The following is a 26,024-nucleotide window of genomic DNA, read 5'->3' as shown; positions in this document are numbered from 1 at the left end:
TTAAGACAGACTTAAGACAAACTTAAGACAAAATCCTAACTTAAGTCTGTCTTAAGTCTGTCTTAATTTTGTCTTAAGACAAACTTAAGACAAAATCCTAACTTCTGTGAATACCAAAAGTGGTACGTTTAGGATTTTGTCTTAAGTTAGTTCTGTGAATCGGGCCCCAAAAGTTGTATTTGAAATCAAAAATATGAATTCAGTACAATATGTAGCTTTGTTTTAGAACAATTGTACACTTGTAGATGTGTCACATTATTTATCCCAACTGTGTGCAGTATCACCCTATCGTTAGCATTTCCTCTAAAAAGTGTGCATCACAAAATGTAGAGAAATTAGATGAAATGGCTCATTTCCTGTGATTTTCTTCACTCCCCATTCCACATTTACATATACCAACATTGTCAAGCCGAAACCAAGGCACGAGCCAAGGGTATGTAATTATTCATTGAATGTCTCTTATTTTTTTCTTAAGTGTTCCAAGAAAATGCTTAGAACAATATCATAATCAATGGGCAGGGCAACCGTAACAGTGTCTTTGTAAAGGGATGCTGCCAACAGACCTTTTCATTTGCTAGGAACTAAGGAAGCCAAAATGTGGAGGTTGCTTAGCGAAAATAACATGGGGCAGGGATGATTGGTTTCTTGTGCATTTAACAGCATTAGGGCCTGATTAACAAAGACTGTACTGTGACATTCTATTGCATTAGTCGTGGCTTACTCCAGAATTCCAGAAAAATTGCATTTGCCCTGGAGTACTCCTGACTAAACATGTAATTGAGGAGAAAGACATGAGTAAGCCTGGAGTTTATTAGTAAGTTAGAAGTACACAAATCAAAGGCCCACCAAATCATAGCAAGATGCGTTTGCATAAGATCCATGTTTTATCGATTTATTTGGCAAATTATAGCATTGAAGGTGTTTGTTATTTATAATGTGCTTAAACAGTAATTACTGCTTAATCAGACTTTGTCCAGCTAGTTGCTGATACTGACGTTTGAAAATGTATTTGCAATCTGAAACTTTCATAATTCCTCATCATAAATGAATTTGCATTACCTACACTTTTTAAAGATAAATGTGAAAAAATCATCATCAGAATAAAGGTAGTCATTCTACTGAAGAGATAAAGGAAATTCAAATACAACAACATAGCGAATTTTAGTTTATGGATTTTGGTCTGCTTGTACGGTTTTATATTGATCTATGTCTACTACATATTGTATCGGGAAGCTGTGTTTGGAATGGTAGTAGAGTCAGTCAAAATATATTTGGAAATTTATGAGTTTGGCAGCAGAAAAATCTCTCTTCGTACCATATTATGGAATATTCATTTGCATGAATGTAGGAATGAAAAATCTAATTGCCAGCAGGACTTCTGTCCTTTCCCAGGAGCTGTGGACAAACAGTAACAATCTCCTGTTTTATCTAAGTCTGACTTGAAATAACACCTTTAAAGTGGTGAATGGTGAAGTTCTGGAACAAATGAGAAATAGACTGAAACGGAAAGGACCTATTGGAAGAAAGCTAGGCACGATGGTTTGGGGGCCATGGAGAATTTCCTGAGCTCATCCTCTTTGCTGAACAATTTGCTTCCTTTATGTGACCATAGGAGTTCATCAGATTGCAGTACCAAAATTAACTAAGGATTAAATCAATCAAAGGTATGTGTTTATATGGAGTGAGGCAAGAACATCCCCTTTTTCTTGCCACTTTATGATGATCCAACAATAAGAAGTGTCAATGGCCAATATTATAGAGTCCTGGTTGATAACTCACTGTCCCACTCTTGATTTGCAGCGGACAATGTTCAACGTTTATGTTTCTTGGTTATCTATTTTCTACTTATTGAACTATTTGTAAAGTGATCTGATACCCTTCTAGGATCAAGTTCACGCTATATAAAACTTTATAAATACATACATCAATAAAAGTTTTGAAAGTGTGCATGGCATGACACAGAAGTTCTCTACATCTGAAACATTGGTCCTATGTAAGGACTATGATAGGAGGAGTCTCTTCTGTCAGCTTTGACATGTCTCTGATCTTAATAAATACTCCACATTCTAACAACAGTAAAAAAGTAGTGACTATAGCTGCTTACGCATCAGTTCGTTGCTTCTTCTCATCAGCGACGGCCAAGTTCTTGCAACATTTTACCAAGACATTGAGGGCCCCAGTTTGGTAATTATAGTTGATGTTCAGAAGTATTTCTCCTCTGATATTCAGGTTGCCATAGTCACCAGTTTCACTGTAGACACTCATCATGCTGTTAATGCTGGTCTGAAACAACCAACAGAATAAATTATGCATCTGAAAATGTATTTGCACATAACAATCAATTACTTTGGAGGGTCTTGCTGCAATTGGTCTTTGCACTCCTCGGTAGAAAGAAGCTACATTTTATACCGATATGGGTATCCATTCCAAGCATAGGGATGATTTTAGTTTGCAGATAAAAATAATGCAGGACATGTGAAGTGGTCCACTGGATTAGAAATAGATTTTATGATATGAAAGAAATTGTGGATCTAGAGCCGCTTCCGAACTGAGGCTCAAGGTGAAGATCAATGGCATTTTGATTTAACACAATAATTTAGATTACATTTTTTATGTTTGCACATCCTACTTTCTGGGTTACACCCAGTTCAATCTACCCGACCTCAGGGTTCCAGATACAGACCCCCCTCTGCAGAGAAAGAGAAAATGTACAGGTATCTAAAACCCTTCTCAATTGACAGCGTACATTTGGAGGAGAGGTGTTGGAAGGACAACAGACCAGTCAGATACCCGGGTTTGAACTCTCCCAAATCAGTACTCACAAAACCAGCAGTTAAATAAAGTAGATGCCTATGTTATGCTTATGTTGTAACATAACCTGTTAGAAAATATGGATTAGAATTGTCATTATGGTAATGAAGACACAAACTAAGGCAGACAAACCTAGAGAAAAGCACCAATCAATGTGATTTGTTAGTGACAATACAAGCCATTTCCTCTCAAATCTGCCAACTATGTAAAACTTTCACTGTACACCAGACCATGTTACTGGGCTATTGACTGATTGGTGGGAAATGACCTTGGGTTGGACTTGGCTACCACATGTGTAGGTGGTCCTCTCCTTCCTCACAGAAGAGACCAGAGGGAGTTACGTGCCTTTGTGCATGGATACAATACTTGCCTTGTGTGGCATGGCCACCCATTGCTGGGACTGGGTATATAGAAACCAAATATTGGTAGGAGCACTTGGTAAACCACTATTGGGCTTGGCAGCTTACTGACCGGTGGTGAGCAAGGTGACACGGCAACCATTCATACGAATGACTTCTCAGCCTAGAAGCTGTCACTGAATCGCACATTATAGATAATCATGTGTCACGTAGTGATGGCTTGCAGGTGAAAACCACAACACATAAACTAGTATTTCCCAAAATACCAATGAGGGAATGGTGGGACTGTTGATCGTGTGTTATAATCAGTACTGAAATTCTGTGCTCTCAACTCTCAATGAAGCATATTAGTTTGTCACCATGCTTAGGGTCCTCTGCACTAAAATGTTCTGAAGAATAACCCAAATACATCATTATACAGGCAATCATAATGTCTCTGTGTATTTCATATGATTTTACACTGTGAATGAAAACATAAAATTGAATTGTTCCATTTCTGCATTTTTCCATTCAAGAAATCATATAAATAGACTTAAAAAGAAATGTTGTATATAACAGACAACACACATTGTGGAGGCAAGACAGTCGTCTGTCTACAAGAGCCAGGGCACTTTTAAAGTGCATCATCTGTGTGCTGAGCCAAACTATGTTCACTCCAGGTCTTTGCTCCTAGTACAACACTTTGAGTAAACCCCAGTTGTCCATTTGAGTGACTGTTGACTCAGCCTCCTGCGGCCTCACTAATGTATCTGTGCTACACTATGAACCCCTCCCCCTATTTGAATGTTTGTTGCCTCAGCAACCAGTGAACTTTCAATTGTATGTGTGCCTTACTTTTTTCCCCTCAACCCCATGCCCTGTACCACGCAAAGTGCACCCTCATTTGAGAGATTGGTGACCCTGCTCCCGGTGGACTGTTCCCCTCACCTCATTTCAGTGATAGGTGCCCTTGTGACCTGCAGAATTTCAAATGAGTGTATGCGCCAGTCTCCACACTGCTCTCACAGAGAATTTGAGTGTCCCAATACATTTTTGTAGATTATGTCTAGCATGATATGCTTCTTGGTGTCATAAGATAGTACTTCATGCCCTCTCCATCTAAGGGGCATATTATCAAGAAACGGCGTTAAAATGATCGCCGATTAGCGGCAGAAAACTGCCGCTAAAGTGGCGATAATGGGCTTGATAATATGCCGCAGAGAATTTCAATAGAAGCCCATGTTCTGTTGTCAACATGGGCTTCTATTGGAATTCTCTGCGGCATATTATCAAGCCCATTATCGCCGCTTTAGCGGCAGTTTTCTGCCGCTAAAGCTGCGATAATTTTAACGCCGTGCTTGATAATATGCCCCTAAGTGATTGTTGCACTGATGCAGATGTTCCAAATAAGGAGCATTAAGCTACACTTCCTCAACTGCTAAGTGCCAGGAAACGCTTGTGGGTTATAGTGTGCTTTACAAATATTCAGAACATAACACAAACTGAGTGACAACAAGAAGAGCTCTGCTGTTCACATACATGCACACACTAGCAAATCTTTTGACTTTTACAGTGCTGGATGACCACCATGCACTGAGTATGTGATTCCCTCACAGCCACACTTGTCCTTCTTCTCTTCCACTACCTTCTCTAGTTTTACCTATTTCTTCAGCTATTAGCAATTCTCATTTCCTTATCTAACAACTCCAGCATCCATAAACAATCCATAAATACCTCATTACCATATCATTTATCCCACCCCAGAACACAAAATAGATCCCAGCGTCATTCTGTTGTTTATGGAGTGTCCCGTACATCTGCAACAAAAGAGTTTTCATGACTTATTTCCTTGGCTCCCTCTTAACTCACCTTTGCCAGATTGGATTGCTCAAAAACTAGAGTGAGCAGAATGACTCTGCCACAACAGCTGACTGCCAGACTAACCACAATTGCCTCCTATCCACCCAATCCCCACTTGCACATCCCTCAAACATCACCCTAGAGTACAATGCCATTATAAATACATTCCCTGCCAAAATACACATAATTATAATCTACCACCCCTATGGTTTAAATAGAATCTATCTTTATAGACCTTGATGGCAGACAGTAGGAAGCTGGCTCTTTATATAGTGGACCAAAATGAAGTACACTGTGTAAAGAGTACACGCAAATCCCAGGTGTCTGACAGAGGTGGAAACGATAACCCAAATGCTCTCTTTTGTGGTAGTATAGGCAAGCAGTTAGGCCTTTCAGAGGGTAGTGCTTAGCATTTATTGCACACACACAGGCAGTACGAGAGACACACACTCAATAAAGAAATCCACCACCAATTTATAAAAATGACACATACTTTTATATGAATTTAGAAACCATGATCATCAGAATCAGGTAAGTACTTTTCCAGTTATGAATTTTTACAGTTATCAAAAGTTGACACACTAAAATTTCTGGTAGCGGTAATGTTATCCTATGGGGGATATGTGCTGAATTCAGGCACTTAACAGTGAATTACAGGACTGTACTTCTGGACTTAAGGTGAGTATAGGGCAAGGTCCAAGGCCACACCAACAGGTCACCTTGGGAGGCTCTGGAGCATCTGGGTGCAGAGGTGTGCTGTGGAGTTGGGTGTCCCATTCACTTCAATGGGGAACAGTCCGGTCAGAAAGAGGCTGCAAGCTGGGATTGGGAGATTAGTCAGGGGGAACCCACAGAGGGTCTCGACCCTTGAGAAGCTCGGACACGTAGGAACACCATTGGTCCACTTCTCCTCTGGCTATGGGGCTCGGTGCAGTGGTGTCTTCTGGCTTTAGATTTTGTGCTGGAGTCACTTGCGGTTGGAGGGGGCCTGCAGAAAGAGGCAGCAGGCCGCAGCTGGAAGTCCTGTCTGGTCAGACCCAGGATGGGATCGGCTCGGCTCTTGTGTGTCTCAGGACCTGTGGCCACTGCCACCTCCCTTGGTCTGAGGCTGTGGAGCACAGGAGTAGAGGCACTTTGAGGTGTTGGGTGGCGGAGGTAGGTGACCCACTCTTTGTCTTTGGTTCTGCAGTAGGGGGGCAAATAGGACAGCTGGGCCATTATGGTTGGGGGCCTCACTGTCCCTGAAATCCCTTGATGAGCAGGTTGGTTTTCCTTGATGTTGGTGTCCAGACTGGACACAACAAGCCTTGATTGCTACAAGTGGTCCGGTACACCAGGTATTGGTACTGCACAGCTTCTGTCAGTCCTGACATCCCCACACTTGGAGGGAGGATGGATCTGACCTGTAGGGGCACAGTGACCTCTTCCTGGGAGGCTGCAGCATTGGCAGTCCTGGTAGGTAAACTGGATCTTGCTTCTTTGGTGCCTGCGGCTGCAGGGGAGTAGCTCCTCTACTCCAAGGGGTTTCTTTGCCAAATTGTAAAGCACTGGCAGCCTTAGGGTTTTTTGGAGTCTGCACATGAGCAGGTCACATTGGTTGCTCCACAAAAGTCGGGTGCAGCAGGCAGGCTGGCAGGGTTGGCACCAAGTCAGTTGTGTTACTCTGTTCTCCGGTCAGCATTCTTCTTGGTCCACTCCTTCTTTGTGTCCATTGGAATCTGAAGTCCTGGCATTAAGAGTGCCACCTAAATACTGTATTTAGGGGCATTACAGGGAGTGTCAGGTAGTAGCCAATGGGCTAACTACCTTTAGGGTGACTACATCCTCTATATGACCACTTCCTGTGGGAAGTGGGTGGAACCCTGACCCAGAAGACCTAATTCCATCAAAAAACTAAATGGTGGAATTTTCCTAGTCGTGTTCACTTCAAGTATCCCACCTTAGGGATGGTACCAGACTGAGGGTGAACATGCCTCATGACTTGCTAATTTTCCCACCTGTCCTGGTGCCAAATGGGGCAAGGGGTGGCGTTTTCCCTGTCTTGGGGGAAGCCAGGGATGCATTTCACATTTGGTGGAGGGCTTTGAAGCCTCCTGCCTTGATATGCAGATTACTAGTCATCCTGCTTAGAGGAAGTGATAATATCTCCTGCCAGAGCAGGCTTTGTTTCCGACCTCAGAGAGCATGGGCTGTCACCTCCAGGGGGATAGAAACACATCTGTGGTGGAAGGCTGGACAAGACCAATCAGCCAACACACTAGAGGTTGATAGTTTATCATGGGGTACCTCTAAGGTACCATCTGGGTGCATGTATTAATAAATCCATCGCTGTAATCAGTGTGGGTTTATTACTAAAAGGTGCTTGATATTAAACACCATAGGTTTCAGTGAAGCCATTGTGTAGCTGGGAATCTTGTTTTGACCAGTGCCCAGCACATACCTTAAGATGGCTTCCCTGTTCCCTGTTCACTTGTGCTTTCAGTAATTTAACTGGCCAGCACAGGGGCATATCTGCTCATGAAAATATGTCACCATGTGTAATATAATGCACCCTGCCTAAGGGATGTAAGGACTGCTGAAGGGTTGACTTAAAAAGACTACATGAAGTGTTATGGGACGTGGCACACAGGGGGTGGGCCATGTCATGTCCCCTTTCACGATGCCAAATCTGTAATTCACACTGGTGAGGAGAACACTGGATGCAACAATGTACTAGTATAACCCCTCAACTATGCCTTCTTGCCTCTTGGGTTGGTGACCTGTACCATTTTCAATCTCCACATACGCACACCTATCTCCCTCTACAGACACCAAGTTAGTTGGCTTTGATACAAACCAAAAGCCCAGGTCTGTGTTTAAAAATAACACAAAGGCCTTTCCTCTCGACCTTGAGGGCCTTTCCTCTCTACCTCACCTGTCTCTTTGTATGGCTAATATTCAGTGCTTTTGTGATACAGGGAAACCTATATGCAAACCGACCTGCTTCAATAGGAGCAATTAAACTCAAACTGCAATGAAAGTTCCAATCTAGATGGGTACTCAACCCCCTACTCCCAACCCTATATAAATTTAGGCCTATTTAGGTCTCACCAGATAGTTGCAGAGTGATTTCTATGGCACCATGAGCACACGTCCCATGTTTGGGCATGCATGTTGCACTTAGGGCATCTATTGAAAAAGGCAAAAAAAAGTGGATGGTGGAATGTTTTAATTAGTCTCAGCCTCTGGTAAGTATTTGGAGCTGCATGCCAGTGTAATGATATTTGTGCCCACTCTGCCACTCTAGAATAAGACCAGCAATATACAAATTAGCTTCGGTTCTGTTCCCATGAAAGCAGTCCAGTCATATAGGCCAGCACCCATCCAGATGGGAACACAAGCAACCCTAAGGCAGTTTTGGCTACTTGATGAAACCAGCCACTATCTAGAGTGGCAGAGTGGGCAAAAATGGCAGACTGATGCAGCTTCGATTAACTTTCTTGCAACTGATTTTTTTTCATGCATTTAATTAGTCTTCGCTGCTGTGAATCACTGCAAGCAGTAACAGTACATTGAAAGGTGAAACATACAAAAGAAGAAAGCATAGGAAGCCAAAGAGAAGGAAGTAAGAAAACTCACAGTGTCAGCATCTGCATCAGGCACATTTAAGTGGGTCCATATCCTGTCAGAGCCTGCTTGAGTGTTCTTTTCAGGAGAAGGCAAAGGTCAAGAGAGAAAATTGAGTTAGAGACAATAACAGACAGACCAAGAAGGAAAATGGGAAGGTAAAGTAGGATCTGAAAAGTGTTCCATACAGTCCCTAAATTGTTTAAAAAAAACAAATATATATATATATATATATATCTATATATATATATATTCACTTAAAAAACCATAGGTTTCACACAGGTTATAGTTAGGTGGATATTTCTCTCGTAAAAAACCAATGAAATTCCCCCGTTATAGTTAGTTCAGATAACTATAACCCGCGCGCCTGCAATCCACTGCTGATGATGTCACATATTACATCACTCAAGACATGGTCAGTGGCATCACTCATGACATCACTGATGACATCATCCTTGTGATAGAGTGGCGGTCGCGCGAGTTATAGTTATCTGAACTAACTATAACGGGGGAATTTCATTGGTTTTTTACGAGAGAAATATCCACCTAACTATAACCTGTGTGAAACCTATGGTTTTTTAAGTGAATTTGCAAGGTTTTTTAAATGCTAATTCCTAACTATAACCTGTGTGAAACCTATGGTTTTTTAAGTGAATTTGTACGGTTTTTTAAATGCTAAGTTATGTATTTCTTAATATATTTCTTTTTTTTTACCGTGAGCGCACAGTGCGCGCACCCCGCGATTTAAAAAAAAAAAATGAAATGTTTTTTTCTCCTGGGGGGTCCTTCTGTGACCCCCTGACAAAGGCTAGGGGGTCAGTAACTCTCTTCCCTGCCCCCTTTTCACGTTTTCCACCTTTTTTCCCCCTTTCCTTTTCAGTGCGAGAGACAAAATGGCGGCCGACACTTCCTGATTTTGACCGATTCGAATGTTGACTGACATCTAACAACCAATCACGGTGCGCGCTTATAGATATTTATTTGGTTTTAAATGCTATTTTCTCAGGAAATACTGAACAGATTGACACCAGAACTGCAAAAGGCACTTCCCTGACCCGAGGACTACCTCTCTGCCAAATTTCAAGTAATTCTGTTCAGCCGTTCGGGCTGTACCTTCGACTAAAGGTCCTATGGAAAAATGCACGGGGAAAACGCGTTTTGGGACCCCCCTTTTTTCTCGGCCCCCGCTTGACGAATCACCCCGAGACTTTCAGGGTAGGAGCTGAGCGGAGCGCCCCATTAGTTTTGAAAATTTCACGAAGATTCGTCAACCGGCGCCAAAGTTATTCAAAATAGAATTTTGAGATTTCCTATGGAAACACGGTCCTAACTATAACTATCTAATGCCGACCGCCAGTAGATAATATATATATATGGGGGAATCAAGAAAATCTGGGGCAAAACAGCATTGTAAGAACTTCAAAGACCACAATGCTATTTGGACACGCTTACTAAAGGCAGGATTCAAAAGAATCACTGCGAGTGCGGTGAAAACTTCGGTTGCTGTTCCCCCTCCGAGATGCCAGTGAGCAAGGGCTAAGGAAGCCCGAAACGCATATGGTGCATTTGAATGCTGGAAATGTTGCGCTGTACCACCTGCACTCCTGCTGAAATAAAAGGTGAAAAACACGCTGGGTGTGGTGCTTCAATTGGAGCTCTTTTCGTTTGGGATATATATATATATATATATATATATATATATATATATATATATTGGTGAAGGTCCCAAAGTTTGTCTTATGAATCCACCATGGTTGCTGAATACCAAGGCTGCCTATTATTGTCAATTCTCGGCCTCTTTCTTAACCACCCTACACTTGTTTTCTCTTTATCGAAGTCTTGAAGGTTCCTTTCCACCCCGCCTTCTCTCCTTGATACTGTTTTCTTATCTTTCTCTTCCTCCTTCTTTATCTCTTTTAGGCCTTTATCTCTCTTGCTCTGGACCAAGATCTGATGATGAGAAATGAGTTACGGATCCAGCTGATGAGCACCAGCATCCACCATCTGCCTAAATTAAGCACAAAACCTTAGGTCTACTTTTACATCAATTATTGGCAACATAATATGGCCAGGAATGTTGTTCAGAAATTGTAGAGATTTTTAGTTTTCATGGTAAAATAAGCCCAAGTTTGCCCAGAACTGAATGAGACTTAGGGGCATATTTACAAGAAATGACGCATTGCTGCGCAAATGCAGTGATGCCTCAAAAATGTTTGCGCCTGTGTGAAAAATCCTTATGAATCCTTAAGAAAATGACACAGCAGCAGGTCAAGCTCCTAGTAAATAGATCCCCTAGTGTTGGTTGTAGGAATCTGGTTGAGGCAGGAGTTTTCTCCAGGGAAGAAGAACGGTCAGCCAGGTTTATGTTTCTGAGGTAAGGTAATTCTGAGTTTTTTAATCTTGCAATGATGGAGGTATTTTTTTGGAACATTTTTTCACCAGGCAGCATTGACACATAATCCATCTTTATACTCCATGGGTGAAAGAGTAGGCATGGAGTGATCCCTGTGTTTAGGCCTAGGATCATGGTATTCCATGTGTTTAAATGGAAGAGGTGGGTTGAACAATGATTTAGGGCCTGATTCTGATGTCGGCTGGACGAATTGCAAATCGGAACCGCCTGACCATAGGTCAGCGGTTCCGACTGCACAGTTTGATTACAACCGCCCTATATGCGGTCGGAAACCTCCATTTTGCAATGGCACCTTGTGTGGCAGGCGACAAAAAGGCCCGCAGCACTAGCTGCTATTGAAAAATTGATGTTTTCAAACATACCTGCATCACACGGTGCAGGAATTTTTAGGGGGGCACCATAGGTGTACTCCAGGCCCCAGAGTGGAGGCTTGAGAGGGACTGGGCCCTGCAAAGGGCCCCAAAGTCACTTTCCAACAGCCTTTCCATGTCAGAAAGGCAGACATGGAAAGGCTGTCAGACAGTGACATGATAATCCCAACGGTGGAGCCGAGGCTGGCTCCGCCCATCATTATGGGATTTTGGGTCCTTCCATTGCCCTCCTTGAGCCCTTTGGATGCACAGCGGAATCCCCCAGTGGGTTTCCCTCTGACCGCCAACATCATAATACTGCGGTCGGAGAGAAACCATCCATGTCGGGCGGAAATCCTCGGACATACTGTTGGATGGTTTTCCGCCCAACATTGAAATTGAGCCTTTAGTGTTTAGTGGTCTGTGAGGCACATGTGTGACTCTGACAGGTGTGGAGATTTGTTTGGGCATTTTTCAATAGTATGGGTCAAGAATTTAGATCAGGAATGTGTTGGTTCTTTTACTGTGTTACTGGTAAACCATATTGCTATGTCTGTGATCAAATGCATCAGGTTTTGTTTTGTGTTGCGAGTGACTATTTTTTTCTGTGGGTGAACCAGATATTTGGTGATTAGTAAGTGATACAGTTCTTATGATTCTGGAATGGTTCAGGCGAACAAGGTACTTTTTAATGGTTCCACTCGTTCTGATGTATCACATACCGAAGCACAATTCCCTCACCTTTGGAATCCAGGAGTCCCACTGAATTTAGATTATTTTCAAAGCAACTGCTCCTGTGTGCTGGAAGGTGCAATCGTTTGAGTCCGTGGTAACCCCATACATTCTCTAGAAATGATGGTGGAGAGCCGTAAAGGGGCACCACCCATACAAGTATGGTACCAGGATATCTTTGCCTAAATATCATCTGACAAAAATATTGTGACCTAAATATTGTGTACCAAAATATCACCCTATTGGAGTTAATAACAGAAAATCCACACCCAATGTAGAGATATTTTTGAAAATGATATTTAGGCCACACTATTCTATCATACAATATTTAGGCATTTATATTTTTAAATACATTGCCCCTGTACCATGAAGTCAGTTTAAATTGATCTTTTTTGTGCCCTCAAACGCGGATCAACTGAGCCTGATTGGAAAAGACAGTGTGCTGAATTTAATTTGGAACATTTTTAGAATCCCACAAAGCCACAGGGCTATGAGAAATATGAGGTTAGATAAAGTATCCACCAGAAAGAGCGCTACTAAAGATAACTTGTTCTTCTACTGGATACTTCTAATCACAGTGTTGCTGCCTTGTGAATAGGTAACAAAGCAATACCTCCCAAGAGGTGGAGGGCCTTAGGTGTGCACTTACATCAGGAAGTCCTGCAGGACTGAGTGGGGGACATAGCTCTGCCTACAGACTTGACCGTCAAGGAAGTACTGCCCGGTGAAAGTGAAAGTGTATATGGACACTCATGTAGCTGCCTGGCAGATGTCCATGACTGGAACACTTCTTGTGAACACCTTCATTGTCCTCAGGGAGTTGCTCCTTAGTTAAGATATATCATGTTTTTATGAACGGGATGATCCATCTGGACAGTGTTACTTGTGCACTGCCTTCCTTTTCTTGCCCAAGCAATGTCCACAAAGAGCTGGGCATCCACTCTGTAGTCTCTCTTGCACTTGATGTAAAAACAGAGAGCTCTTTTTGGTTTCAGCTGGTAAATCCTCTCCTCCTTCTTAGAGGAATGTGAAGTAGAGAAAATTGATTGTCTGCAATTTCAGCAAGTTACTGTGCTCAGAACATGTGCACATCCAGAATGTTAGGACCAAGTAAAGATTCCTTCGAGGTTCTGTTGAGGTATAATGCAAGATTCAGGTGGAAACATGTATTTGACTCCTTTTAGAAAAAGTAACACAGATGATTTGAATAATGTCAGTTTGCCAGTCAAATGTAGGAAGCCCAAGATGGATGACAAATTAACCTTTACAGTAGTCACTGCAAAGCCTTGCTGAGCTAGAGATTAAACGTGAAAAACACCAGATAACTTGTCCTGTAGAGGTTTCGTGATGAACTCCACACCAGGCCACAAACTTCCCTTAATGACCACAGTAAATAGATTTGCTACATGGGCTCATAGTCACAAAAATAACATCCACTACTTCAGCAGGTAAACTGAAACTGGAAAATTCATGCACATAGGTTTGGGTTGTTGCGAGACTGGAATTCCTCCAGAAAAAGTAGACAAATAAAAGGCAAATACCCAACAGCACTGGGTATCACACTCTCCTGCTCCGTCTGGAGGGAGCAATTAGGGTGACGTGTGTCTGGTCTGTACGGGTTTGTTTGAGAACGCGAGGCAGGAGTGGCAGGGATGGAAAGTTGTACATACAACGGCAGGTATCAAACTGTAGACATACCACATTCCCTCAGGAGCCCCTTGATAGAAAGTATAGTGCACAATAATAGCAAAAATGTATTTTCTCGACGGTCGCTTAAATATGAAACCAAGGCATGCCCCACTGGAGGAAGATGCCTTCCACCACCTCCAAATGAAGATGCCATTTGTAGCCCGCCAGCTGGCATCTGCTGAGTTTGCCCACCTTGTTATTCAGCGATCCCACTAAATGGTTTACAGTCAGATAGATCTCTTGAAGGCACTGCCATTTCCAGAGACAAAGTGCCTCTTGGCATAGCGTCCAAGAGCCCACACCACCCTGTTTGTTGCAGTACCACTCAATGAATATGTTGTCCGTTAAGACGTGAAATGGTTTTCTCTTGGTGGATTTAAGGAAGGCCTTCAGAGCCAACCAGAAGGGGCAAAGATTTCAAAGGTTAATATGGAGTTTTTACTGCACTCTGCAAACCAGACCTATCTGGTCTCCACCTCTCCCAGCTGATTGCCCTAACTCAGACATTATGCATTCATCACAACAGTGAGTTTTGGATGGTGTAGGGAGAATGTCCAGCCTCCTGTCATGTTGAGAGTCTAACAGCCAACACAGAAGGTGCAGATCTTGTCCAAAGTGGAACCGTGATGCTGCACTTACTGTACACTGGATGTGCATAAGTTAACAGGCACCTGGGATCAGCAGGAAACCAAATTAACACAAATCCTCAAAAAAATCTGTGAACAACCGCAGGAATGAGTCTAAAACATCTGGATCAAATATTGAATATCCTAGACTCTATGTGGAGCTAAAAAGGCCTTGAATCCTGCTATGTCCAGAATGGCCCCTTTAATTAAGGGCCTTTGAGTAGGTTGCACTGGGGCTTTAACTTGTTAATAGAGCACCCAGAGATGACAGACATGTCATCTGCAGGTGGTTTGCATCCTACCATGGTGACCCTGCCTTCAGCAGCTAGTCTTGAGGTACGAGAATACATGAATCCCCAACCTGTGAAAAGGGAGCATGACCACCACCCTCACCTTCATAAACACTCCTGGAGTGGAGATGAGTGTAGAGTGGCAAACTGGTAATGCTCTGACCTGACCCACCATGAACCAAAGAAAGCACCAAACAACTGCAGGATGAGAACATGATAATGTGCATCCCATAAGTTCAACAACATGATCCAGTCCCCTGGGTCCAGGGCAGCAAGGACCTGGGGCAAAGCCAACATCTTAAACCTATCCTTCTGCAGGAAGGTGTTAAGGAGCAAAAGATCTAGAATTGGCCTCAGACAACAGTCTTTTTTCGGCACCAATAAATGCCACGAGTAACACTCTATGGCCATCTCTGCCTCCGGGACATTCACTATGCCCTCAGTAATGACTGGACTTCTTGCACAAGGATGGAAGCAAGCTATGATGAAGGTTGGTCAGAATCGTGTGGAATATGAGGTGGAGTGGATATGTAGGGGAGGGTGTAACCTTGTTGGACAATTTTCCGAAAGCAGTGATCTGAAGTAAGAGTATGCCAGCTGGGTAGGAAAAGTCAGATTTTGCTCCTTATTCATCCTGCAGGCCCATAGAAAGAGGATTCAAAGTGACCTGGAAGCAGCTGTGACAGGTGAAGAGAAAGAAGACAATTGTTGCCCTTGGTGATGCCAAGGCCTCTGCCACCAATACATCCTCCTGAGTCATAAGCAGGCTGTGCTATCTGTTGCATAGGCTGTGAGGGCTGCCTTTAGCAGTGCTGAGATACTGAGAATGTCTTCTTCATTTTCAGTACTGTTAGTGGAACTGACAGGCTGGTGAAAGCAACCTTAAGGAACACCCATAACGCAGCTGTCTTCAAAGAGGTACTGTTTACTAGGCACTCTCCTCAATGAAAGGCCCCAGTGGAGAGTACAATTCGTTTTCAGGAGAGGTGTCTACATCTCTGACATTCAGAAGCTCTAGATATAATTCGGCATCAGTGTGGTAAGAGAAGAGCAAGTTGTATGCCTCTTTCTCATTATCCTCATCACATGAAACAATTTAAAGTCCAGCAACAGAATCTGATCTGAACGAGCCTCCAAAATTATCAGCTTTGAGGAAGAGGTTGGGGTCCATCCAAATTGGATGGACTGTACCTTGGTAATTTTATAGCAGGAGGGGGCTGATGTTGGTTCCGGATCAGAAGCAGGCATCTGGATTGGAGTTTGAGCTGTCACCAGGGCAGTTAGAACGTATGAGCTGGCACCAGCAAGGAGCTGGGCGGTGGACCAAAGGGCTCATTCACAACCTGTGCAGAACTCGCCAATGGAAGATTAACTGCATCTCTAAGAGGCTTGAAGGCACTCAAGTGGGAGAAGACATAGCCCTGAACAGATGCTGCATGGCTACCTAAAGGCCTTTATTTGCTCTGGGGTAGACGCCAGCCTAGGCAACTTGAGGTGCAGGAGAAACAGGCTTAGAGCAGCCTTTGAGTCAGATGATGGCAGCAGTGTTTGCCTTTGGAATACCGACCGTGTAACTTCTTCTTGGAGCAGCAGGATGGGGATACAACTGAGATAAAACACTAGAAGTGGCATCTGTACTTACTTAAGGTTGGAACACCTTTGAAAATGGAACACTAAAAAGCTTAATATGAAAGGGAGAACGCGTATATCTTCTTTAACATATTGTGACACAGAGGTATGAAAGGTTCAAACCTCAAGTAGCGACCCACCCACAATAAAAAAAGGTATTGTGGAAAAGGGAATGAGAGTTGGACCTTTGAATACATTAATACATGTCCATCCAGATAACTGTCCATCCAAATCATGCCCATTCTGACCATTCTCCACCAGGCCCATTCTAACAGACCTTCAGTCCAAATTTAGCACCTCTGATTATCTCTTTACACTTAGTTTAATAAACTCCCACCTGCTAACAGGTCGCACGAAGACTTTCAAGAATATCCAGTCTCTGCAACAGACTATACATTTCACCAATCATTGTATTCTCTGTAGTAAGAATGTAAAGGAACTAAAATACCCCTGTGAAAAGATACAATGGTCTCCACTGGAGGAACAGGATAGGATGCACAGTGCTATCTTGAGAACTAGGTGATACTGAATATCGAACACACACACAAACACACTGCAGTCAACCTACAGATTCAATGAGATGGACTAAGATAACACAATCCACACAAGAGAAGCACTAAACCCAATTGCAATAAAGTCACAAGATAAAAGACCCATAGAGACATTACTCACAAGAATGTTCAGCCTCCAGAAAACAGCCACATTGTCCGTGAACACATAAATAACAGAGTAGGAATACACAGTATTTTTATAAAGACACATATAGAGGAAGTAAAAGCACTTTTATATTTTGAAATATGAATATAGGCATAGATATTATTATTGAGACTAAGCATAAGGGTTCAGTGATAGGGGACACAGTAGAAAGTCATAGCACTTGTCCCTTAACCTATTAACAGCCTACATTGAAATAAAGTTTTGTGGATCATTTTGTGGAAAGGGCAATGCCAACAGGCCATACCTTGCCCAATTTTCACTGTATCATAATCTCATTTACATTTATAACCTAAGCACTATTTTCAAAGACAAACTGATGAAAGTATTCTATTAACAAGTGCTAACTATGGGTTCAAATGTCTGGCACGTGTTTGTTTGGACATATAATAAACTGTTTTGATGAAGATTCTATTTGCCTCTTGAAATTGGTTACTCTTGCTGAATAATGTTATTGATTTCATTTGATATTTTTTAATAGGAAGATCCTCCCTTTTATTTCTGCAAAGTCGAGTGTCCAAAACCCTTATGGGCAACTAGAGCGATTAGAAATACTTTGGAACCAATCAATTTCCACCAGGAAAAGGATGGATGGTTCTTAAATACATTTCAACGAGCAAATGTCAGTTGCGAATGGGGCACATCTCTTCTGTTTTTAATTACACATTTATGAACAGCTATTTTTTTTAGAACAAGTTAATTTTATCTTCATTTAACATTATGATATTATGATAAAATGTACTTGTGATACCGCAACTGTACCATTGAAAGTGAACTACAAATTACACTCTCAAAACTTAATTCCACTAACACCTGTCCAGAACCATCAATCATGAGAAAATACCTAAGAATGGAGAATAACTGCATACACTGAATTGTAATGTGAAATTATGACGTCTTCTCTGTTCCGAACTTCTCTGAGCAGCAGTGACGGCTCCTCCGCAATGGTGGAGGAGTGTCGCCCTACTACCTGGCTCACAGCCAACAAATGTAAAATAAAATAAAGCAATGTTTGTTTTATTTTAAATGTTGCCGGCTCTGAGCCAGCAGTGTTAGGAGGGGGGACCAAGGCACTGGAGAGGGTGGAGGAGTGCTAGTGCACTCCACTCCCTAAGTGCTCATGTGTGTTTGGCCGGCTGTCTCAGGCTGACCAAAACACACATTCACACTTAGGTTTTCTCAAGTCCACCTGCATTGAGCAGCCGGGATGGAGAAACCCCACAGAGGCTAATAGGACCATCAGGCAGGAAGAGGACAGGCGGCGCGACGAGACGCGGTGTTGGAGGCAGCCAGCAGCAAAAGGTATGTTTTTTTCTTTTTAAGTTGTATTCCACCTCGCCTCACCACCCTTTGCTAATGGCAGTTGCCGAGCAGGTGGTGAATGTGTGTGAGGAGTGCCTGATTTGAGACAGGTGGAAGTAGGAGCATAGAGTGGGTAGGGGAAGGAAAGGGAAGACTGCTTATTACTGGGGAAGCAATGCATTCCCCCTCCTCCCTTGCCAAAGAAAAAGGAGGGCCTCGATGACAGGGAAAAACTTGGCTTGTTGCACCAAAGTCTCAAGGGATTTTACTGATGCTTCAAATAGAGTCTGACGATTCTGGACCCTGAGAAACTGGGTTGAAAACACTGGGGGCATATTTATCTAAAAGTAACGCAGTTCAGCAAGTCACCTTGCTGAGCTGATTTACAGGGAAAGTGCAGGAATGTGCCATACTTATCACAATTTGGCACATTTCATCCTTTTCCCAGTGATGGTGCACAATGGGCTGACTAGCGTCCACGCAGGTACTACTGCACCATGGCGCATGGGTGCCAGCCTTGCATGCAGGGGCACCCTCCTGCACAAAAACAATCTCCTGAGGCATTTTCCACTTTCTATGCGTGATGCAAAATGCAGCAAACATAGTAAGAGGAAATCACAAGGAGAAATAAAGATATTTTGCCTGGGAAGGCATAGTGTTTCAGTACATTTCAAGGTCTACCAGGTATGGTAAATCTGGGAATGCATCAAAATACATGGGTGTTGCAAGGGAACACCAATGCAGTGCCCATGGAATGCCTCCCTGGTGCAGAGTAACGCAACACAGCAATGCGTTGCATTACTCTGGATTTATCAAGCCATTCAGGGCCACTAAAAGTGACCTTGTGTGGTTTGCTAGATCACATTTTGGGGTTGCGTTGTGCATGTACCATGTTGCCTGGTGCAAAAGTGACACAGTCCCTACATAAGTATGGTCTTGGGACATTTGAGATTGGACATAGGGAAATTATCCAGGAGAATTCCGCTCTGCCTGACTTTTAATCCCGCTCTCCCTGACTTTTAATCGAACCCTAAATGTGCTTGGTAAGAGATGCCCAATAATGTTGCTTATAGGGTCTCACGATCCTCTTTGGCCACAAGATGGGGCAATGAGAGTTGTTAAAGTTCTTCTAAAGAGAGAGACAAATGCGAGCACCCATATGTGGTAGTCCAATTGTGCAGTCTAGCACTGCAATCACAATTGTGGTGTCGCACAGAGTAGAAAGTGGACCCTCTATGAGTACATGTTTTGTTTTCTCTAGTACCTACACATACAAGGATGGTCTACGTGTGCATGTGTGTTAGGTAATTCTTTAGTGACACAGCACACAGTGCAAAATTCTTCCCATACACAGATGAGAGTGTGATTTTCATATTACAACACCAAATACCAAACAAGATAGTTTTAAGTTTGAAATACAATTATCCGGAGAGGAAGTGTATGGAGTGGAGAGGGATGAAGAAGGGGGAGCATACAATTATGAGCTGTGCAGAAAGAAACTGGAACCTGTTTCCTAGGAGATCTTACCATTGAAAATCCGCTCTTTAAACTGTTTGGAGTCATTGCACGGTTGGAAGAGTCCAGTTCAATACTTTCATCCAGGTAGCCCTTGTGGATACAAAAAAAGAGGTCAATTATGAGAGTTTGTGGGGGTTTTGCAAGTCTCCTTAGAGAAAATAATCTACAATAAAAGCTTCTGATTTTATATATTTCTCAAAGCACTGAAATGCATACTGCAACATCACAGTTATGTAGCGGGTGTAATTACAAGAAGATAAAGGGTCTATTGAGTTCAGCTTTACCTCAAATACAGAAGCCGCTCAGATACCAAGTAGGTGATCAAATAAGAGCCATCAAAATCTCATAAAAGAACTCATAAGAACTTGGATCCCCCCCATATTTGGTGTCTCGTCTTTCAATTATTTCAGTTATGTACATTGAAGGAATCTGTTCTGCTTTCTACCTGCTACTACCTTATGATCCAACACGCCATAAAACGTAGCACACCAAGGATCCATACATGCTGAAAGCAGCATATACAAATAATTACTAAATTCAATTACATCTTTCTTCATACACGATGCCCCAAAAAGTACCCCGTGATGAGTACTGCAAAAGGAACGCCCTGTGTGGTCTACTTTCAGTGCAGGTGGTCTATTATTGAAAAAAAAAAACCTTGTCTTGGAATCACACTTTTGTGTGTCTTCGCAGTGCACACACGCAGGCCCTGTGCAAATCCCTCAGTTGGCATGCTGAGGTGTGCGAAGTTTACCATACTTGTTAATTGCAGAGTGCAATAAGGTCCACATCCTACTATACATTATAGCGGGTGAAACCTGTTAAAAGTTAACAGAGGAAAATAGTATTGTATTTACCATGAAATGCAGGGTTTGGTGCTATTGTTAGTGTTAATCCCCCCAAAAATGGAATAAATGTAATCTATCACACCTGATAAATCGCAAACCCGGGAGTCAGATTTTATCGGGCACAATAAATAGCACCTATCTGTCTAGAACGAATATGACACTTTACAACGCACGTGTAACAACGCATGTCATTACAACACATTTTTTACATCGCAAAATCCATTACAATGTATGTCGTTGCAACGCATAATCCATTACAACACAGTTACTATTCTAACTCCGCCCGGACGTTACTTTGGGGAATGCGATGTAATGACATGCGTTGTAATGGATTTCGCATTGGAAAACATTTGTTGTAATGACACGCATTGTAACACGTGCGTTGTAAACGATGTCTCCCGTCTAGAACACTTTTCCGGGGCCTTAGGGAGCGACAGCCTCCTAACTCTCACTATAAGAGGAAGAGCCTTGCCCTTTGAGGGGGGCCAGCAGGCATTGATCAGGGTGGTTGTATCTCTTTTTTTAATCACCATCACAGCCAAAGGAGAATGCATAAGAGCAGGGGCAGACGATGCAGCAACAGCCGCACATTCCACCCTTTGTGGGTAGGACTCTATCACCTCCTTGGGTGATCAGTTGAGGGTCGGTCACACACTCCAGGAAACTTTCCAATAAGGCCCTGGATGTGCACTTCCACTGTGGCAGGTCCTGTTGTATCGCCTGCTCAACGAGAGGAGGAGAGACACGCTCATGCGGCTGAATCCACAAAGTGCTAGCAGAGAACCACTGCTGATGCAGTCTCCTTTAGCAGACCCTGTATAGAAGACATACTTTGGGCCTCATTTATGGCATATGGCTGCGCTGCCCTATGCCAAAGTGAAAGGTAGGAATGCACCATATACGGTTCATTCCTGTACTATCTGCTTTCACTGGTGCTGTTCCAGCAGTTGAGGCCAATGTATACGCCCTTGCACCATGGTGCAAGGGTGTCTCCGTTGCAGGCAGGATGGTGTTTGTGCAGGAAGGGGCACATTTCTGTACAAAAACAATCCTAAGAGGCATTTTTCTCTTCTGCAGCACACATGAAAGAGGGAAATAAATGAAGTAATTTGTCAAGGTTATGCCTCACCTCAGGAGATGTAGAGATTTGGATCTTCTTCAGGTTCACATGTTTTTGTACATCTGGGGCAGCGTCGAATTCCATGGGTGTTGCATGGGGAAACCCACCACAACGCCCATGGAGCGCAGAGTAAGGTGACACATCGATTTGCGCTGCATCATCTTACTCATGATTTAGGAAGCCACTCAAATACATGCAGAGTGGCTTTGCATGGCTTCTTAAACCTTTATGAGAGCCCTGCATCACACATGTACCACTTTATGTGGTGCAAATGTGATGCAACACTCCCATAAATAAGCCTCTTTGCCTTGTAGGCCACATCATAAGTTTGTATGCTCATGTCCAACATGCGCATGATCGAACCCTGATTCTATTATCTTTTAAACTCAGTGTCATTAAATTTTGTAATTGTAACACCAGTTAATAATGACTTCCCTAAGAAAACAAGTATACAGCGCGGGTCATTATAATTAAGGCTCCCAGTTTTCCATTTTACTGATTATAACAGATACATAAAACCTGGAGCCCAAATTATAATTGCTACCAACTCTAGTGCATGAAGCTCTTTATCTTAGTTTCCCCTCAGTGGTGGACTATGTTGTGAGCTTCAGTTACAAAAAGTGTTGCATTTCACCTGCACAATTAGTAGGGTGTGTGAAATGTATGTAATTTGCTTTTTCGTACATAGAGGGACTTGCGTAGAGAGTTGTAGAGTTGAGTACAGCCTGGTAGAGTGGCACAGAATGGACTATAGAGTTGTATAGCGACATAGACTGGAGTACAGGGTTATATTGGGAGTGGAGTAGAGTTTAGTAGAGTGGAGGGGCGTAGAGTTTCATATAGTGGAGTCGAGGTTCGTAGAGGGGAGTAGACTTGAGTTGCATAGACTGGCGCAGCGTAGAGTGCACTGTTGTACAGTGCTGTGTCATAGAGTGTCGTATTATAGAGTACCCAGGTGTACAGTGATTGATTGATTGATTGATTGAACAGGGATTTATAATGCGCAACTTTGCCCAGAGGCGTCAAGGCGCAGATGATGGAAACAACAATCAGCCAAAACTAAAGGGAAAAGAGAGCTTTAGGGGTAGGATTCGGCGAAAAGGAAAGTTTTGAGCGCTCGACGAAACAGAAAAAAGGAGTCCTGATTCCTTAGATCAAGAGGGAGCTCGTTCCAAAGTCTAGGGGCAAGGGCAAAAAAGGCCCTGCCTCCCCACCTTGCCTTGGCAAAACGGGGGACCGTAAGCAACTTCAAACTGGAAGAACGGAGAGCTCTGCCTGGGGTGTAATACGACACCAAGGACCTAATGCCCTCTGCCCCTGCGTCATGAAGAGCCCGATAGATGATAATCAGGGTTTTAAATTTTATCCTGGCATGAACAGGGAGCCAGTGAAGCTGTTTCCTGATAGCAGTCCCAGAGGAGCGTCTGGGGGCGTTGACAACAAACCTTGCTGCCGCGTTCTGAACAACTTGCAGCCGATGAACCAGGTTGTTGCTCATCCCAAGATAGAGGGCATTACAATAGTCCAGGCGCGAGGACAAAAGGGCAACCGAAACTTGTTTCCGAGCATCGGGAGAAAGGTAATGAGTGAGCTTTCTCAACACCCTCAGCACCCCACAGCAGGTGGAGACAGTCCTGTTCACTTGCTTGTCAAAAGCCAGAGAGGTATCAAATAGAACTCCCAAATTACAGGCAACAGAGGAGGGTTGTGGGCAGACTCCCAGAGCCGACTGCCACCAGTCAGATGACCAGACCTCTTTGTTTCCCCCAAAGACAAGAATTTCTGTCTTCTCCCCGTTCAACTTTAAAAAGTTTGATGTCATCCAACCTGCCACAGCTCCCATGCAGTTCTTAAAGTTAAGGGCCGTGGAACCGACCGATTGTGACAGGGAGACCATAATTTGGGTATCGTCGGCTTAGGAATCAATCAATCAATCAATCATAGGCATTTATAAAGCGCACTACTCACCCGGAGGGTCTCAAGGCGCTAGGGGGGGGGTCCGCTACTGCTCGAACAACCAGGTCTTGAGCTTCTTCCTGAAGGAGAGGTGGTCTTGGGTCAGGCGTAGGTCGGTGGGGAGGGCGTTCCAAGTCTTGGCGGCCAGGTGGGAGAAGGATCTTCCTCCTGTTGTCGCTCTGTGGATGCGGGGGACAGCTGCGAGGGCGTGACTGGTCGAGCGGTGGTGGTGTTTGGGAGCGTAGAAGTTGAGGCGGCTGTTGAGGTAGGTCGGGCCTTGGTTGTGTAGGGCTTTGTGTGCGTGGGTGAGGAGCCGGAAGGTGATTCTTTTGTTGATCGGGTGCCAGTGCAGGTCTCTCAGGTGTCTGGAGATGTGAGTTCGTCTGGGGACGTCGAGGATGAGTCTCGCCGAGGCGTTCTGGATCCGCTGGAGTCTCTTCTGGAGCTTGGCGGTGGTACCGGCGTAGAGGGCGTTGCCGTAGTCCAGTCGACTGGTGACGAGGGCCTGGGTGACCGTTTTCCTGGTCTCGGTGGGGATCCACCGGAAGATCTTACGTAGCATGCGCAGGATGTTGAAACAGGACGAGGAGACGGCGTTGACTTGTCTGGTCATGGAGAGGGAGGAGTCCAGGATGAAGCCCAGGTTGCGTGCGTGGTCTGTCGGTTTGGGTGCGTTGCCCAGGGCGGGGGGCCACCAGGAGTCGTCCCAGGCGGAGGGTGAGGAGCCCAGGATGAGGACTTCCGTCTTGTCTGTGTTCAGTTTCAGGCGGCTGGTCGTCATCCACTCGGCCACGTTTTTCATCCCTTCGTGTAGGTTGGCTCTGGCGGTGGCGGGGTCGTTGGTCAGGGAGAGGATCAGCTGGGTGTCATCGGCGTAGGAGATGATGTTCAGGTTGTGTTGGCGTGCGATGGCCGCAAGGGGGCTCATGTAGACATTGAAGAGGGTGGGGCTGAGCGAGGAGCCCTGAGGGACGCCGCAGATGACTTCCGTGGCTTCTGATCTGAACGGGGGCAGGCGGACTCTCTGTGTCCTTCCGGTGAGGAAGGAGATGATCCATTCCAGTGCCTTCTCCTCGATCCCGACGTTGCTGAGGCGCTGCACTAGGGTGCGGTGGCAGACAGTGTCGAATGCCGCGGAGAGGTCCAGGAGGATGAAGGCCGCTGTTTCTCCGTTGTCCAGCAGGGTTCGGATGTCGTCGGTGGCAGCGATGAGGGCGGTCTCGGTGCTGTGGTTGGCCCGGGAGCCTGACTGGGAAGGGTCGAGGGAACCAGTCGTCTCGAGGAAGGCTGCCAGTTGCTTGTTGATGGTCTTCTCGATGACTTTGACTGGAAACGGGAGGAGCGAGATGGGGCGGTAGTTCTTGAGTTCGGTGGGGTCCGCCGTTGGTTTCTTTAGTAGAGCGCTGAGTTCGGCGTGCTTCCAGCTCTCAGGGAAGGTGGCGGTGTCGAGGGAGGTGTTGGTGATGTCCCGCAGGTGGGGTGCGATGACAGCGTCGGCCTTGTTGAAGATGTGGTGAGGGCAGGGGTCGGTTGGGGATCCGGAGTGGATGGAGTTCATCGTGCTGATGGTGTCTTCGAGGTTGATCGGTGTCCAGGCGTTGAGGGTGGTGGTGGGGGGCGTTGGTTTGGTCGTGGGGAGCGTTGGTTGTGTTCTGAAGCTGTTGTGTATGTCAGCGATCTTGTTGTGGAAGTAGGAGGCGAGGGAGTTGCAGAGGTCTTGCGATGGGGTGATGTCGTTGGTTCCGGCGTTGGGGTTGGATAGCTCTCTGACGATGTTGAAGAGTTCCTTGCTGTTGTGTGCGTTGTTGTCCAACCGGTCCTTGAATGCTGTTTTCTTGGTGGTGTGGATCAGTTGATGGTGCCTTCGGGTGGCGAGCTTGAGGGTAGTCATGTTGTCCGGCGTTGGGTCTCTTCTCCAGGCTTTCTCGAGGGCTCGGCAGTTCTTCTTGGAGCTCTTGAGTTCGTCGGTGAACCACGGGGCCTTCTTGCTTCCGGGTCTGCTGGGTGGGGTCCTCAGAGGGGCGAGCTCGTCCGCGCAGGTGGAGATCCATTTCGTGAGGTTGTCGCCGGCTTGGCTGGGGTTCGGTGAGCTGGCGGGAGGGTGCTGGCTCAGGGATGCGGTGAGTTGTTCGGCTGTGATCTTGTTCCAGCTTCTTCGTGCAGCCTGTTGCTGGTGGTGGTGGACCGTGGTTCTTTTGAAGGTGAAGTGGATGCAGCTGTGG

At 44.6% G+C, this 26,024-nt stretch overlaps 1 protein-coding gene across 2 annotated transcripts in view; it reads right to left on the bottom strand.

Annotated features, from left to right (window-relative positions):
• The window catches only part of SYTL5 (synaptotagmin like 5), a 725,724-nt gene that overhangs the window by 120,178 nt on the left and 579,522 nt on the right, over nt 1-26,024 (bottom strand). For both annotated transcript variants that reach the window (XM_085622910.1, XM_085622911.1), the window contains 2 exons: nt 19,888-19,968; nt 2,105-2,283 (listed from right to left, as the gene is read on the bottom strand). In XM_085622910.1, the coding sequence (XP_085479036.1) occupies nt 2,105-2,283; nt 19,888-19,968 (260 nt within the window). The remainder of the gene's footprint in view (nt 1-2,104; nt 2,284-19,887; nt 19,969-26,024) is intronic.

This window comes from Triturus cristatus, chromosome 8 (assembly GCF_964204655.1).
Source record: "Triturus cristatus chromosome 8, aTriCri1.1, whole genome shotgun sequence".
Lineage (NCBI taxonomy): Eukaryota > Metazoa > Chordata > Amphibia > Caudata > Salamandridae > Triturus > Triturus cristatus.
The sequence above is the reverse complement of the archived record's forward strand: the minus strand, read 5'-3'. Positions and strand labels throughout refer to the sequence as shown.